At 37.2% G+C, this 17726-nt stretch overlaps 1 protein-coding gene across 5 annotated transcripts in view; it reads right to left on the bottom strand.

Moving 5' to 3' along the window:
- LRMDA (leucine rich melanocyte differentiation associated) overlaps positions 1–17726 on the bottom strand; it is a 659079-nt gene that overhangs the window by 93478 nt on the left and 547875 nt on the right. For 4 of the 5 annotated variants that reach the window (XM_039554354.1, XM_039554353.1, XM_039554352.1 and 1 more), the window contains exon 6: positions 3884–3968. The exons of the other annotated variant lie outside the window; for it this stretch is intronic. In XM_039554354.1, coding sequence (XP_039410288.1) covers positions 3884–3968 — 85 coding nt within the window. The remainder of the gene's footprint in view (positions 1–3883; positions 3969–17726) is intronic. 5 annotated transcript variants of the gene reach the window in all.

Raw genomic sequence — 17726 nt, 5'->3', positions numbered from 1 at the left:
GGGAAAACCAGATTTTCATGATAGTCATGATTTAGTGATATTGCTTCTGAAGAGATAGAATGATAAATTACTATTTTCCCCACCAACTGGAAAGCACTGCTCTTTTTAGATGGCAATTTGAGTTTGAATGCTTACACATAAAGGGACTTCCTTAGCAAGCATACCACCATAAAAAACCAAATATACAACCTGAGTGGGTGAAGGATGAGGGGCCTTTTTCCACACATCAGACAAATTACCCTTACAAATGCATTACTATGACTTTAAAATTTCTTTTTCATCAATGTCAACTATGTTAAGAATTGAAGTTTCTATTTTAAGATATGTACTCAGTTAATAAATTATCAGTAAAAGCAGAAGGGTACATGGGCCATACATACAAGCCACTAAAAAAAAAAAAATTACATAAGCCCCAAAATTTTTGGGCCAATTTCTTCTAAAAGCCACTACATTTCCTCACTTCTGTGTATTGGGAGCATGGCCATTTCTATTAAAAAACAACAACAAGTAACTGTTCTCTTTGATTCTTTCAGGTAGATCTGAACAAGCAGACAGGAATGTGGGGCCTATACATTTTATTTCACCAGAAAATTTGAAAGCTAGAACAATACAAGCAACGTATAGAATATAGAAACAAAAGAAGCACTTTGTATGAGAGGAGGCTGTCTTCAAACTGACTTGTTTTAACTAGGCAAGAGAACTGCACAAACTTCACACAAGTAAATCCATATAAAGTAAAATACATAATCCTACTTTAACAAAGACCAAGGGAAGACCCTTAGAAGTTTGAGATCACTGTTGGAATCAAAACAAAAATATACGCAGCTATAGAATTATCACTTTGGAAGCCTTGTCTGACAGCACAGCAATCAGATCACATAAAGAATCAAGTCACACTACTGTCAGATGCCCAAAATTTAAATCAAAAGCCTGTAGATTTTTCACTGAAAAATATGAACAGTGGGACAGAGGGAAGGTTCAGCTCAGAAGAGTGGGTCTAAGCAACACTGTAATATAAGGGAAAACAACTTTCCCAAGATGGGGAGAAATTTTCTAAAGCTTAAAAATGTGTCTCCAATATTTATTTCTCTCTTCATGTACTTATATACTCAAGCATCATGACACTTAATATAATAGTTACAGTGATCATTCCACATCGTTCCATGCTAACATCACACTGTTATATGCCGTTTCTATGGGCTTTGAAAGAGAGAGTGAGATTTTAAGCATTCCTGAAATCGTCTGTACAAAATATGGAGTCAGCCTAAAGGATCAGATCCTGACTGGAAATTATATACTGCATGCATGAGCACAAAAGCTATAAGAGACATGGTGCAACCCATGCATATTATATGGTTTTGTTCTCCCTGTAAAAAATCATAGTTAAATAGAGTGAGAAATGTCCAAGTGAAACTGCACCAATCAAATACATCCAGCTTGCTCCTGCTCCCCCACCCAGTCCCCCAAAAATCAATTTACAGCTGTACCAAACTATTTGCCAGACTTCAGGATTCTGGTAAACAAGTTTCTCCAGGGACAAATAACACTCACAAACTTACAGCATACTTCATTCCAGTACGCACTGAAAACTGCCAGTATTTACATATGCAACAGCTGATTCAGTCCTACTTTACACCACTGAAAGCATTCCATGAAGAAAAAATTTGAAGATATTCAGAACCTAAAATAGCATGCTTAAGTATTTCACTCTTTCCTTGGAGATTTTTCTATTGACTGCAATTAATCTTTTATGGGCCTCTGAACTTCAAAATTTTTCTTTGTATAGAAGAAGTTGATTGAGTTAATGGGCCTTGCCAGCAGGTTATTCTAAGTTTGGAATTGGTTCTTCCAACACTTGGAATTTTGGAAAATTTCCTTAATTATTTCCTTGTGAATATGTGTGTGTGTGTATATATATATATACACACACACACACATATATATAAACTTATCAGATCATGCTAACAGTGTCTCTTTAAGGACCAATTTTGCCCTTTCTTTGGATGACACTCTTCTCCATTCACTTTATTCATAACTGTGCTCAATAACAAGGAAATGTTCAGCATATTTAGCATGCAGAGCAGAGTATTTCTGGGAAGATTAAAGACAGTGAACTGCTAAGGGTAGAAAGTTGGTGATTTGTGGAATATAATTTTCCCCTTTCATAGCAAGGGGGCAGGCATTCTGAAACCCTGGTGAGGACAGTGGTACTTAGAGCCTGGCAAATTCCTGCTCTGAACAAACACCCACTGGACGTGTCTGCAACACCAACTGCAGCCACACAATTCTGTGTTGCAAGAGGAGTCAATCAATAATGCAGGCACACAGCTTTTGATACTCAAGACTACCAGCATTTCTTTTGCCAAGTCAGGTAACAAAATCAGCCATGAAACCATACTTCCAATACACTATCACCTAAATAAAAAATCTGAATATACTTGGCTTAACTGTTAAGGGTACTTTTAAAGTATTTTTAGAGAACTCAGGGATTTGCAACATTCTGTCATTCTATTTATTGTGTTAGTAGACCCTAGCCACTTAATCCAACACCAGAAATCCAACCTCAAAGCCAACATGCTTATCTGAAAATCAAAGCTACTTATCTTGGGAATGGGGGGAGGAGGGAGGGTGGGAAGGAAGGGCACTGGGCTGCAGGGGTTTTGGGGTGGGGGGGAGGGAGGGGCGAATTTTTTTTTTAATCTCTGAAGTCCGGGTGTGTGCTCAAATTCATGATTTTGGTTGGTCCTTTCTCTTTAAAAAGTATCAGTTTCTACATGAGCTCAGTGTCAGAATACAATGCACCCAGAGCACTTCCAGGACATCTGATTTCCAGTGCACCACAGCAATTTACACCAAGGCCAGGGTGTAGCTTCATACTCATCCTCAGCTCTAGCACAACAACAGTGATAGAGGCTGCAACAAATTAAATTCTACTCAGCTGCTTTTCTAATCCTTCACACCTGAATCACAGATCCTTCTTCAGGGGCATTACCTGCCTGATTCTTTCAGGAAGTTTCAAGTAATAAGGAATTCTACTAAAGCTGCTTCCATCCTCTGTAGTGCTGCAGAATTTGACACACACTAAAATTAAGCTACTGTCAATTCATAAATATAAGGCTGACGTTGATCCTGGTATCCTAAACAAAACCTGCCTCTACACAAATGGTTTACATGGTCAGTGTAGAATCAATGGGTAATATGGGAAATAAATAAGATAATTGTTGCTCTGGTTTTAAGCTGAAAAATGTGGAAAGCGTTGCAAATTTCTCCTTTAAAAATAAAAAAAAAAGTGAAAAAGCTTAGAATGCACCCTTCCTGACTGCTTCGGTTTTTCACCTGTTCCCTGAACTTTTTGCTTCATAGGTATGCAGAAGGAATTTGTGAATTTGCCCAAGGTGCTTTTTAAGTTCTAAGGACTGATGAAAAGGGAAATAGAAACCGAGAAGAATCCCTTTTTATTGCAATGAAAATGTGTTAACATTTCAAAATTATAGTCCTAAATTTCTAAACTGCCAAAAAGCTCCCACTTTAAAAATATTAGAAAGTTTACAAATTCTCTCAAAATTACCAATGCTGCATGTAATCATCTACTTAGCAATGTTTAAGTACTCTAATCTCTTTACATTTTTCTCTCTCTCACACACACAAAAATCACTGAATGTTATTATCCATAGATTTATTTGCTTTCCCGGTAGACTACCTGTAAATCCTATTTAATATGAGGTAAAATCTGTAGTCTTGACAGGTATGGTTTTCTCATATAGTGCTCGAAAGACACGGTGTTCTCTGTAAAGTGAAAGGCAGCAGTAACTGATACAGGGAAGGCCTTAGAGCAAAGCTTAACACCTTGCAGTAGTTCATACCAATAAAATTTAGCTCATACCTCTGTGATTGGTGAGGTCTCTGGATCCAGAAGGCAGAGGTGTATAGTGCATCTCTGGAGAGGCAGGGGCAGCAGCACTAGAGGCCTGTGTGACAAAACAAACGCTATCAGTGCTCTGAGTGGAGGTCAGTGATTAGGCAAAGCGGAGGCACCTGCAGGATGAGTGCTGTGATGTGGTTACAGGTGCACTGAGTCACCAGCCACGAAGGATTAATTTGTTTTTGTTAAGGCTGCTTGCAATTCCTCAAGGTTGCTGTACTCACAGGAGTTTACACAATGACATTATGTATCATCACTAAACGAATATTTTCATACAGCTGACAGCTTAAAAAAAGTTACCATCTTTGTTAGAAATCTTTAGGCAATGTTAAAAATTTTCCTCTTGGTGAAACAGATTAATATTTACCCAAAGGAAGTTGTGGGTGAGTCCACATGTAAGAAAGGAGATATGAAATAGAAAGTTGGGCTAAGATACTATACTTTTCAAATCTAAAGAAAAAAATCCCAACTGATTTTCCCATTCCGCTGCCCTGTGAGCTAAATGAAGGGATCTATTACACATTACAGTGACTATAATGCAAAAAAGTGTACAAGTATATAGAATTGTTTACAATAAACACTTAAAACCAATACCAGAAGTCTAATAAAAGAAATAAGTACCCAAGAGGACTTGCACAGAGCCTTTAAAAGCAAAATGTTAAGGAGAAGAGAAGAAACACAATTTTTTCTCCATAAGTCTCAAGATCCTAGGATTCCAATTTTAAAAGATTAGACTGAAGAGCTATAGTTTACAATAAACTAACCTTAATTCCATTGGATGTTTCAACTGAAGGAAAGATACATCAAAGAAATATAAAGCTAAGAAAAGCCACATTTACCATCTTGCTTTTTAGTTATGGAACAGCAGTGTTGCATTGCTAGGAGAAGATGTGAAAATAAAAGATTGTATTGGTGAATATGAATTATTGTCAGTTTTTAAAATTAAGTTTAACTTAGGCTGGTGACATGGTAGTGATATGTCCAGTTTCAGATATGAAGTTTGCTCTGGAGTATTTACAAGGTACCCATTTCAACAGACATAAAAAGATTATGTGTTTAAATAGAAGACACAAAGGAGAGCGTTCACTGGAAGTTACACAATAATTTCTAATAGAAAAATAAGGCAAATAAAGAGAAAAAACCAAAAGCTAAACTATTTCTTGAATCTCAGGATAATTCACTAAAGGGAGTCTTGAGAAAATAATTGCTATCTTTTGTGCACTTTGTTCTCTAATGATATATTGACTTCTAAGCTGCAAAAGTCAATCAAAGGAATTCACCTCAATCTTGCTTACTTTATAACTGAACATATCCTCAAAATTTATGAATCCCTGGCTCTCCAATGTCTGGTTAATATAAAAGCATAAAATAGGGCCACAATGTTTTGGGGAAGAAAAGCATAAATACAGATTCAAATCTTAATTGCCAGACCAAACCTGAGAACAACAATCAGAAATCCATAGCAATGAAAGTTAATCAGGGTAATAGTTTGTTAAAGGCTGTAACTTAGAAATCTTCCTTGTTGTAGCTTTGGACTCCTAAATGATAGTACATAAAATGTTAAGAGGTGACTGAGTAGATTAGCATACTGAGCTTTTGCTTTTGGAGACCAGCCATCAATTTCTATGTCAGACCATAGTTATAATCCCATTTTTGTCCCTAGGAAAAATCAGGTGACAACATGAAGATGCATCATGCATCAAAACAAACATCTTAAGAGATCTTAACAGAGACAATTTTGCCTAAACAGCAAGGATGCTACTTACTGGATATGAATAAAAATACAGAATAGCCTGCCTCTGCTGACTCACCAGTGATAATAAACCCTTTCCAGGGAACCTCCTGTTCAGAGACATATTGCTACAGACATAACTCTCACCATCAGCCAGAATGAATAATACCCTGATTTTGGTGAACTGCAAACCTGCAGCTCAATCTACTCTGGACTATGAATTATGGGAAATCTCTCTGATGACCAATACGAGCCAAGGGCACATAACATGTCAGAGGGAGAGATAGAAACCCCTTACACCCAGCTATGGGATATTTGAAACTAATTCCAAGAACAGGCATATGTTCACAACTATATGTTTTCTTTGGGTCGAGTAGTTCTGGGTAAGAAAAGAAGAAAAACGTCACTATTTAACGTCAGACTTCATCCCTGTAAATCACTCAAAAAAACTGGAAGAATAAGCGGTCTCATACTGTACACTCTAGATGTTATCTGCCTATTCAAGTGTACTTATTTGGGACTCTGATAATAGTGAAGGTTTCTCTTTGGTACTTTTAATCTCAATTTAGACTGTTGACAGCTTGATGATAGCTTTTCCTAAAATTACTGGAAGAGACTTTGCCATTTCAGCAATATACCACTGAGTGAGCAAAATTCAAGAGCTTCTAAAAAGGATATTGGAGTGAAGGGGCAATTTAGCTTTATTTCCAATTTTAGGAAAAGCAAGAACAGAAGGGTTTGTTTATTGGTGTTTTTCTGTTATTTTATGTACAGTATATAATTCCCTGTCAAATATAGAACAGTTTTCATTACCTTCGAGCTAAGCATTCAGTTAGAGCAACTTTAATTCTATGAAATATCGTCCAGGGTTAGGATTGTTTTGCACAAACACTGGCTCAAGTTCCAAATCACTTTTCTGAGTTAGCCTGTGCACCAGCAGAAAGACAGCTATTTGTTTTCTCTACCACATACTGACATTTGGCCCTAAGCTATTTTCCAAACAGATTTGTATAGATTGCATTACTCTTAATATTCACAGGAATATTGTGACAGTGACAGTATTGACATGTGACAGTTACGTCTTCAAGTATTGGTGACATATGCATCAGAAGTTCTTGTTGCAGTGGAAAGTAACTATACATACAAATAGCTTTGAGGAAAGCTGTTTAAAATGGTTGGCAGCTTCAGTTTTATAGGAACAGGTCACCAAATAACTCAGTAAAGAAATCCTAACAGTATTATTTTAGAAGAAGCTTGTAGTTTTGCAAACTTTGAAGTCATCCAACTTTTGCAGTATATCATAGTATGTGGCTTAAGACTTACAAGACAAATAAAGTCAGACTATTCACTGTCCCCATGCTATGCACATAACCAAGCATTTGCTAAACTGAGGTACCTCTCTTCCTATTAACCTGTGTGTTTTGTCCAAATTGTTGTATTTGATACTAAACGGACTGTAAAAAGAGTACCAGATTTGCAAAGCATGTTCATCAAAATTACAGCCATTGTAGAAGCTGAAGCAGGAAAAAAGCCCCCACAACCAACCAAAAAAACCACAACAAAACTCCAAAAAATAATTTTGAGAGCAACCATACATCAAGTCTTTAACTATTCCATCCTAGGGAATAGCCAGGTAAGAACAACTTTATTTGCAATGTATTCGCTTTTCTATCAACTTAGGAACCATACAGCCAGTGAAAAAAAAGGGATGAAGCATGAAAGAAGGGATAGAGAAAGAGACTAGAAAATATGCAAAAGCAGGCCCCAAGTGGAGCACTCCATATGGCAGAGTACAGCAGGTCTGGCTCTCCCCTCCCCAGCTGGGAGCTCAGCCAGAGGGTTCAAACAGGCTGGCCAGAGTTGTCACCCACCTCAACACACTGGGATGCTCTGGAAAACCAAGAGGTGGCACAGCATCCTTACCAGGAAAGGAGGCTGTTCTTGATGGAATGGGATTTCCCAATTTCCTTGCTCCACAGCCAAGCAGACTTAGACAGGAGTTAGCAGTTGTCTTTGCTAAACCTCCAGCATAAATTAGAGTCACTTTAATGAATGAAAAAAAAATAACCCATTTGTAAGAAAATTGTCAGCCACGACACACCGACAACTAGCTTTCAAGAGTGGAGGAATCTAATTAGACTAAAAAAAAAAAAGCTCATTTGTTTAATTCCTGAATTCCACTTTTCAAAGAACAAAAATACTTGGAAGATACTAGTAGGGAACATCATGTGTAGTATCAGGACATACTGTTCATCTGCTGCATCAAAACAAATTTGTAGAGACTGATGATTCAAAAATAAAAATGCTGTGCTATTTTTGGCAACCACACAAGTTCCTTCAAATATTTCAGCTGTTGAAGGAGTAAAGGGGGAACTGTAACTCAGACAAGCCAATCCTCTTTGAATCGTGGTTTGAGAAAGTAAAATTTAAATGACTGTGCTATCCAAATTAGATCTCTCTACTAGACATTTCATTTTCATATTTCTAAACACAGGAGTAAACAAAAAACCCCATTAACTGACACTTTTAAATCTAATCAGTAATACAAGTTTTTCAGCTATAATCAAGAGTATGACTTGAACCTTAGCAAATATTCATTCCAGATATTTTAGCAGCTTATTTTCAGATATGATGCTACTAATACAGTAGCCAAACTATTGTAGTATTGGGACAAGAAGAAGAACAGTGATTTTATATTTTGGCAGGTCTTCCAATTTCAGTAACCTTTAACAAGAAAAGGAAAGAGAATTTTTCTCATTTAACAGAAGTAGTGGAGCTTAAGATTCAAAGCATTTCAGATTCAAAGCATTCCCTTGTTCACTTATAAGAGAGATTATCACTTCTCACTTGAATTTACTTTACCTTTCGGTTTTCACTTAATGTTAAATTGCAAGGTTGAAAGCAGGGATCAAAAATGCAAATGAACATCAGATAATTCTTATGCATTTAGGCTTAATTGAGTGTAATCGATATGTCTGGTGTGCAGCCAAATTCAACTATTGTGAAAAGTACCTAATGTATGGACATTATTTTTGGACTACTGAATGCCAGAAAATAATGAGCTGGCATCCAGCTTTGGTGAATCAGCCCTTGAATTTTCATCTAAGAGCAGTTTTGAATTATTACTGAAGATAAGGTGTAAATGTGCAAGGGAATTTTATCCATGTTTCTCCCATGAATCATAAATGAGGAAAAAAATTACAGTCTAAATTGCACTTAAAAGGAATAAAGTCTTTTCATGTCATACATGATTTATCAAAATGATCTCATTTTAAGAGTACTGTGGTGTATCTTGATTAATAACATTAGTAAGCATGATGAATGGCCTCTTTAATGGTAACACAGAATTTATTGGCAAAATCCCTACTTCTACCAAAAAAGGGTGGGAAGTAAAACCCACAGCAGTTAGTAACTTGCAGAAACAGCTTAAGTAAACTCTCTGCTATGTATTTTGCATTTAGATATCCTTGAAAATCCTTAATTTGAGTTTATTCTCACGCTTGTTTGGAAACAAGTAACAGGTATTACCTAATGAGGCAGCTCTAACCACTACAAAAGTCACTTTGCAGTTCTCTGCAAAACAAGCTGAACTCTGCATGTGCTGTGAGAGGATGCAGTGTATTAAGGTCTTTCAAGAACACTAGTCCCATCCCCGTATGACCTTTTTCAATATCCTCTTCATTTTGCCTTAATATCCTAAATGCTTCCCTTCCTCCATTACTCCATCTTACCCTCCCCCCCCTCCTCCCTTTTTAAAGCCTGCTCCAGCCTGCCCTAACTAATTTCCTTTTGGGCTGACAGATCAGAGGCCTTCCTACCACTGTTCCTTTTAGACCTGTGAAGCCCTCCTCGTAATCCTGCTGCTTGTCCACAATTAATCTTTCCAGTTGCCACATTATTAACACTACCACCCACAGACAGAGGATGCCTGAGCACGGCTGGACACTTGCTCCCCACTGGAGCATCAAAGTTGTCAATCACACACTAGTCAGAAAGTTGCCTGCTGTCAACATCAGAGGATTTCATACTCTTCTACCCGCTGATCAAACATTTTTCTTCAGAAGATTAATTCCAAGTCCCCACCCATTTCCTCCCATATCCTCTTTCCCTTTTAGGTTTACTCAATGATCCATCTTCTGTATGGAAAAGGAAGCAGTGTATAGTAGAAATCCTTTCAAAACAAAAGTTCAGCAAAACTAAATTTAAATCCCAGCTGTTATCAACCTCTTCCCCCCCGTGCAAGTTAAACACCTTAAAGAGCTTGGATTAGACCTAGTCACAAATGCCTTTCTTTGATCAAAGGCTCCAAGACTTTACACAAATATAATCACAAGGCAATGACTGCATCTAAGGAGCCTGAATTGATTTGTTCTACTGTAATATATAGCATACAAAAACACCCATTAGGCTTTTTAACTTCCAAGACCATTCTTTTTCAATTTATATTGCTCAAAAGCCAAGAATTTTAGCATTTTCTTAATATTTTCTTATTATTTTTTCAAGTTCATTAGATAAAAAGTGATGACTTCTTGCATAGTATTTGCCTTCTATCTTTTTCAAAAGTGCATCTCAGCTACTTACACGGAAAGGCAGAAGGATACAAGAGATTCTTCAGCTCAGGTTCAGTTTAATGGGTTGAAGGGAAGTAACTATTACCACCTCTCCCTACTCATATGCCGCATTCTAATATATTCATTTTTTAGAAGTTAAACCTTACTGCTCAAGTGGCTCAGTATCTTTCATTACAGTAGTTAACAGAATCTGTCCCTAAAGGAGCACTTTAACATGCTAGCCACACAACAGTGAATGAAAGCAATACCCATTCATATAATCCAACAAGCAATCTATTCACTATAATGTTAGGTTTTAAAGTAAGAATAAATTAATTTAAAATCACACTAAAAAATAAATTCAAAGTTGCTCAATCATACTCATCCCTAAAATAGATTTCTTAATGCTTTTCATCTCTTAGATTGGTACTAATAAAAATCAAGAACTCAACAAAAGACCCCCAGAAGTATAAAACAATAAAGAAAAAATCTGCTGGCCTTGAATCCTGATCTGAGTAAGTCCAAACAATTATTATACATTCTACCTTAATTTCTCTATCAGCATCTTTACCTTCATATCTGAGATCACACATGCTACCTTCTTTCCATTTTCATTGGGCTCACACACTAGTAAAATAAAGTGTAAGGACAAAGCAAACCACACATAAGCCTCTCATAACCCAAACCACAGAACTCTGCCACTGTTGCTAGAGAATTTGGAGTTGTCATAGACAACTATTCTTTGAAGCGCCTTGTGAAGTGAACCACAAATGAATTTTGAGATGCTAGCAGACACTAACCCTTTTTTAAGACCCCACCTCACCAACACCCAAACATGACATTTATTGTATTTCACTCACTGCCCAACAGTTCTGAAGGAGTGAAAGAGTAATACGGAGTTTTTAAAGATTACAACAGAAGGTGCCAAGGTAAGTCAATGTGAAGGGAAGTACACTGATAATATATTAGATTCCAAGGTTCCTTCAGTAATTCCCTGCAATATTTTTCAACCAATTACATCACAACTACAAAACATAGCAGTAGTGGAGTAATTGCCAAGATTCCTGCTATGCTATGGCATAGCAACAGTACACAAGCTGCATACCAGCACTGATGTAGAACTCAAATACACATTACATATGATACCGTAACTCACTACTATTCACAGCTCTAGATTTTGAAATAAGGTGACTCAGAACTTCTCCAGCTCCTTTTGCCAATCTGATACCCACAGATTCTTTGAAAGCAAAATCATCAAGTTAAGTTGCTTTTTTTAGGTAGAAACTTCCAAGACTGTTCCATACATTAAATCAGTAATGTAATATCATCACTTGCAAGCACATTCAATGATAATCAGAGGAATGCAGAACCGTGTATACATTTCACAGACCAGGCATAATTGTTTGCAATGCTAGAGGGCTTACTTCGCTTTGCTATTCATCCTGATACCTTCTGCTTGCCTTAGTTTTTTAGGAAGCATGGAAAATGTTGCACAAAAATGAAAGCTAGATCCTAAAAAGTAAAAGGTAACAGTACTTTAATGACTGTTGCTAAGTTGTGCTGATATCCTTGCCTAATATGCACAGGAATGAAGAAATTGGAAGGCTAAAAATGCTTTCAAGGCATCTTCATTCTGTCATGCGGGAACTGAACTGCAGCTCAAACCTCTTGTCACTCTATTCAGTCAGCAGAAGGGGGTGCTGCAGTGTAACCTATTTAAAATGCAAATAGAGTAACTTTTGTAACAGCAGGTTAAAACTAGCATTTTATTCACTTGGCATACCCACAGCATACTGAATGCTGGAATCAGACTTGTCACTGCACACTGCAGATTATTAATAGAGCTCAGAATGGTGTTGCTAAATGTGCAAGTTAGAAGCAAATAAACAAAAATGGATTTATCTGTGGTATTTGCTCTCCAGGAGAATTTGGCAAGGCCTGCCTCGCACTGCACACTTGTTTATCCAAGATCACTGAGGCTCAATTTGGTTGTTTTTGGTTTGTTTTTTTTCTTTAATTGTTTGATTGACAGCCACTTACCATAGCCGGAGACTTTGGGATATGTGATCTATAACATTAATATTATAGAGAAAACCGCATTTTTTTCAACCTGGACAAATATATACATACACAGGAAAGACTCTGTGGTGCACAACTGCTACTCTCTAATAGGCCTTTCTGGACTCTCGTGAACTACCAACACACGCAAAACTACAAAGTTAAAGGATTCAGCAGAACCAAATCAACACACTGTGCTTTGGCTTTACACTTCATCTTCCTACAATGTCAGGTGTCAGGGCAGGCAAATGGGTTTCCCCTCTACATTCAAGCCAATTCCTCTGTTCTTCATCTCGATCTCTCTCAGAGATTCATCAAAAATGCGATTTAATTACATCTCCTCCCCTCCTCCCCCTCCCAAAAAGAGTGTAAACATGACTCCTTTTTATCTCCTGATACATCTGGACAAGTAGACAATGTGCTAAAACAAAATAAATCTGCCCTGACAGTCACATCAAAGGGTTCAGCTAGGGGCTTGCAGCTACTTAAGGCACAGGAATGTTGTTGCTAAGCATCGCTCTACAACCTATCAGTCCCTTAAAGAAGAGCTTTTTTCTTTCAGAGGGAGATGAGGAAAGCTGGAGAGTGGGAACCAGACTGCAAAGGGAGATTGGGGATTTTGGAGGATTTTAAAGCTTAAAGTGAATTGTGTGAAGAAAAGGGGGTTTGTTTTGTTTTGTTTTGCCTCTTGACATACAGTCCACATTTGGGGCGGGAAGGAAAGTAGGGAAGGAAGGAGGGGTTAAAGCTTGTTGATGAAACATCTTGTGAATTATCCCTTTGGATAAAACCAAGAAAAGTCTTTGATATCCTTTTTCAAATCCCTGTACTTACTATAGATTTGAAATAGAAAGATTGTGACCAAAAGCAATAGGGCTGGGATACCAAGCCTGTTAAAAATATATTGTGAAATGCATCCCATGCCCTGCTTTTCTGTCAAGCATTTGATAAATATGTGTATGTTCCTGAAGAGGTGAAGCCTCTGAACAATGTCCATATCCAATAAACATGCTCTACAGAGAAAGGAAACTTTTGATACATATGCACATAGCACAATTTGATGCTCAATTTACTAGTGAAAACTATTCCCTTTAGGGAGAAGGTTCACTGAAATCTTCAGTCTTCCACACTGTGCCTTGCTGGACTTGATTTGCATGTTTAGTGCTTAAACCTCCAAAGGAAGGTAAAACCATGCTAAAACCAGACCTTAGAACTCTACACAGCCGTGATGAAATGGACAGCTGAAAATTCAAATTATGCTCTCCTCTCAAAGACGTAAAAACATATCCAAGGCAGATAGACAATCCAGCCTAGACTCAGCTTCAAAGCTTAATTATCCTGAAGGTAAGCTAAGAAAACCAGTAGTTTGTTTACAGCAACACTGAGGTGTTAACATATCTTTGGCTTTTAAAAACAGTTTTAAAAAATCCTCTTTCCTTTTTAAAAATTAAACAAAGAAAACATGAAATGGACTCATTCTACATGCAGGGGAACTATCACGAACATGAACAATTACTGAGCCCATGATATTACACAAATAAATAACACTTAGCATTATCTTCAGCACTATCATATTTATTAAACAGTGACTGAGGGCAGCAGTAACCATTTTTATTGTCCCATATAGCTCTTATTTTCTAATTAAACAGAAGGTTATTTCCACTGCCAATGCAGCCATTTATCTTATTTGAGTGTTACATAATATTTTTTGCCAGCCAAGCTTGACTATAAAGTATTCTGTGTGGTGAACTGTGGCCCAACTTGCTTTCCTGTTTGGTAATCATAGAAATGGGCCATTTCGTGCTGTGTTAATAAATAAACTTTTTGCAATTTCTCCTAAAACATGATAAAGCTCATACTTTGTCCTACCCTCTAGCTTCAATACAAGGGCAATGAGCTGTATTATTAAAGATATAGGTCAAGCAAACCTGATGATTTCAATCCTGTGGGGTGCTTTAGAAACTATTGTCATATTACTGAGATCATTCTGCTGTTCCTAATTATTCCTCTTGGTTGCCTCACATTTCAAGTGATTTCTCTCACACTTATGTCAAAATTTATAAGCTACTCCCTGTAACAACACTACATTATTTCCTCACTTGTTAGGGTAATATAGGACAGAAACTAGGAGAATGCTTTAATCTAGCTGACAAGGATAATGTAGTCTAGAAATGTAATAAACTTTGCATTCTACTACAAAGTTGTGGTTTTTCTCCCTACCAGGAAACATTTCATATAGATAGACATCTTAGAAAAACTAATTGCTACAATAACTTGCATATCCTCTTATCTGAGTTGCTTTTATCAGAAAAAATGTATCAGCATTAAAGTGTTCACTCCAATAGCTTGTGCATTCTCCTTATTCCCATAATTGCTATTCTGCAACATTCTGTTGACTGTACTGTAAAACTACATGCTGCTGAAGGAAACCTATTTCCAAGAAATCAGTGCATCACCCTAACTGCAAAACATTTGTAATTAACAGGCCGGGCTTTAACAGTGCTGTAACACATCTAGGGCTGACTGGCACGAAATTTTATTTGCACTAAGTAGCTTGAGACTCTGAAAACATAAAATCAACTTTATGCGATAGCTTCATGTTCTATGGCAGTTTTTTTGAAGGATTTCAGAATGTAAAGAAAGCTGCCAGTGGTAAAGGTAGCCTAATGAAACATTTGAATTTTAAAGCCAGCGTGGGCACTGCTTGCTGTGGGAGCTAACCTATTTCCTTCAGAACATCCTTAAGGTTACAAAATTGTGGTATCCTCCCTCCCCATTCCCACAGAAACAAACAAAGCAAAAATCCCCAATAAAGATACTAAAACAGAATTCCAGTTAGAAAATGTCATATAAGTAACTCAAACGTGACATTCATACTAACATTTCTAGGGATAATTTTCATGAATTTGTTTGCACTAGCAATTTTCTGTGTTTGTCAAATGTCCAATGGGTTTTAAAATGCTTTTAGTCAGCAGCAAACTGAAAAAAACCCCAGATCACAATAATATGAGCCCAGTGCATAAAAGTCATCAGACAATAAAATAGGAATAGGAGCACTGGTCTATAATGGCAACCTTTAAAGTGACTTTTTCCAGATAAATGAAAAACAATATTTAATTGAACATGCACATAGGAAATAGAGAAGAGGCAAAGATGAAGCTAGTGTTGTCCCTATCAGAAATACTCACCAACAGCACTGTCAGGAAAAAAAACCCAAAAACACAACCAAAGGAAAATACCAAACATTTCTGGTTTTGCCTCTGTTCCTACTTCTGTCTCTTCTGTCTTCCTCTGAAGAGCTGATGACCTGTCTAAAGGTAAGCTCCACAGGGTTTGGAGGTGTGTGGGGGGGAGGGATCAAGAGGCAGAAACAGTATCTTCTGAAAGCTTTCACTTCTGGATCCCACCTAGAAGAACTGGAGTCCCTGTCATGGCCTGAGAGCTGACAGAGTGAATTATTCATACATTTGTAAAGTGAGATTTCCCTCTTCGATGATTACTGCTGTCCCAGACAGAAGACCCAGCATGTAGGAAAGACACACTTTGCCTCTTCTGTATTTTCAGCTACCATCTCTCAATCTGTAAAATTGTCTGGAAAGCTGATGATCCTGTAAGTGTGTCCATGTTCAGTTTTGTTTCCACAGTGGACAGCCACGAGAAGGTAATGCAGCAGCCAAATTAAAAAATTTTAAAGAAAGAACGTTTAGGCCTTACCTTATGACTTCAGAACACAAGCACTGGAATTTTAGGGATATAAAGGATGCGATTAATCAATATCCTATTAATCTGTAAAGCATCTGCTTAGAAAACAGAAACAATCTCTGATGGAAATGATTAACCACAGGAACAGGAATTAATTTTAGGATCTTCACAAATGAATGCATGAGAGATAAGAAATCATACACAAAGGCATTAAGCTACAGAAGAGCAGTACCCCATCAGTGTATTTTTTACATAGTTTTTGGTCAACCAAAATAAACTAAAACCAGTGGAAAACACTAGACATTATAAAAGGAAAAGGCAATCAAAATACTTACGGAAAATGTAATTGTATCAATTTGTTAAAACTCCAGTTTTGTAGAAACACAAAACTGGGGTATAGAAAAAACACTGTCACAGCACTTCCGCTTTAGGTTTTCTTAATGCTTAAATAATATCCTACATAAAGTAGTTCAGACCTGTTGAGACTTCTTGTCCATGTTTATATATCAGAAATTCCTAGCAAGTGGCAGATGAACTGCATAACATAGCTAACCTAAATAATTTTTATAATTACTTTTCTTGAACTTATTAATAATTAATATTCACTTGAAAGACACCTTCACCCTGAATGAGAGGAGAGAAAAAACAGCAGGAGAGTTGATTTATCTCAAAACGTGCCTTCCAAGCCCTATGTGTAGACCTCTGGAGCTCAGTCTGGCCATGAAATACCAGTGAGAAGTTTTTTTCCTTGAGGTGATGAATTTAATGAATACTGTCCTAAAATGCATTGGGTTCTGTCTCTTCGAGAGGTTTTCCATGATCCCATTGAAGAAACGCTCTAGCTACCAGTCCCTATCCATAAAACCCAGAAAGCACTTAACCAAGTTTATTCCTCAGCTCAAAAAACTCTTCCCCCCAAATTTGCAAAACTTCAGGACATACTACAATTCGGGGGTGAGGGGAAGGGTTTTTTGCCAGACAGGGTAACTGCTCATTTATAGGGCTGCTGAACTTATCTTGGTTTCAGCTGTTACCATGGTTACTTACACAGCTGACGTGCACTGAGCACTTCCAGTCTTAGCTAAAAAACTGCCATCTATGTACAGTCTGTCACAATTCTGGGAAATCTGTTCCAACAAATCAGTGCGGCCATTAAAATTGTTCTTTTTTTCTACCCTGGGTTTGTAAGCATCAGTTGCAACAGCTGGTTCTTCTCGTACCCACTGCCCATATTAGATGGAAATTCCAAATCTTATTCCTTGTGCTGTTCACTTGAGGTGCTACTATTGACATACTGTGATCAGCTCTTTACACCCCCTTGGCTACCCAAGATAGACAGAATTTCCTGGAATTTCTCACCATGTCATCCAGTCTTCCAAGAAATCATTTGCCTTGTTCCCACCATTCTGTCCTCAGTGTCCCATCAACTTTCTAGACCCACAGATTTATCCAAATCTAAACATGGTGTTCTAGTAGCTGTTGTACCACTAAAAAGTAAAATTATAGTATTTAAATTTCCCCTCTTACTTGATACTCTAAAGGAGTATCAGATTGATCTAATTGTTCTTTGTTTTATCTCAGTTATGAAAAGGTTACACAGCACTGGGCAAAAACCTGATCTCCATGAAAGCATGTCTACTTTATCAATATAAAAACTATTCACTGATACTTAATTCACTAAACATATGGCATGTTGAATTTGTACTATTCTATCTCCTTAAACAAAATAATATATGTCATATTTGATAATTATATTACAAAA

The sequence above is a fragment of the Corvus cornix genome, chromosome 6 (genome assembly GCF_000738735.6).
Source record: "Corvus cornix cornix isolate S_Up_H32 chromosome 6, ASM73873v5, whole genome shotgun sequence".
NCBI classification, from domain to species: domain Eukaryota; kingdom Metazoa; phylum Chordata; class Aves; order Passeriformes; family Corvidae; genus Corvus; species Corvus cornix.
Note: the sequence above shows the minus strand (reverse complement) of the source record. Positions and strands in the feature narration are given on the sequence as shown.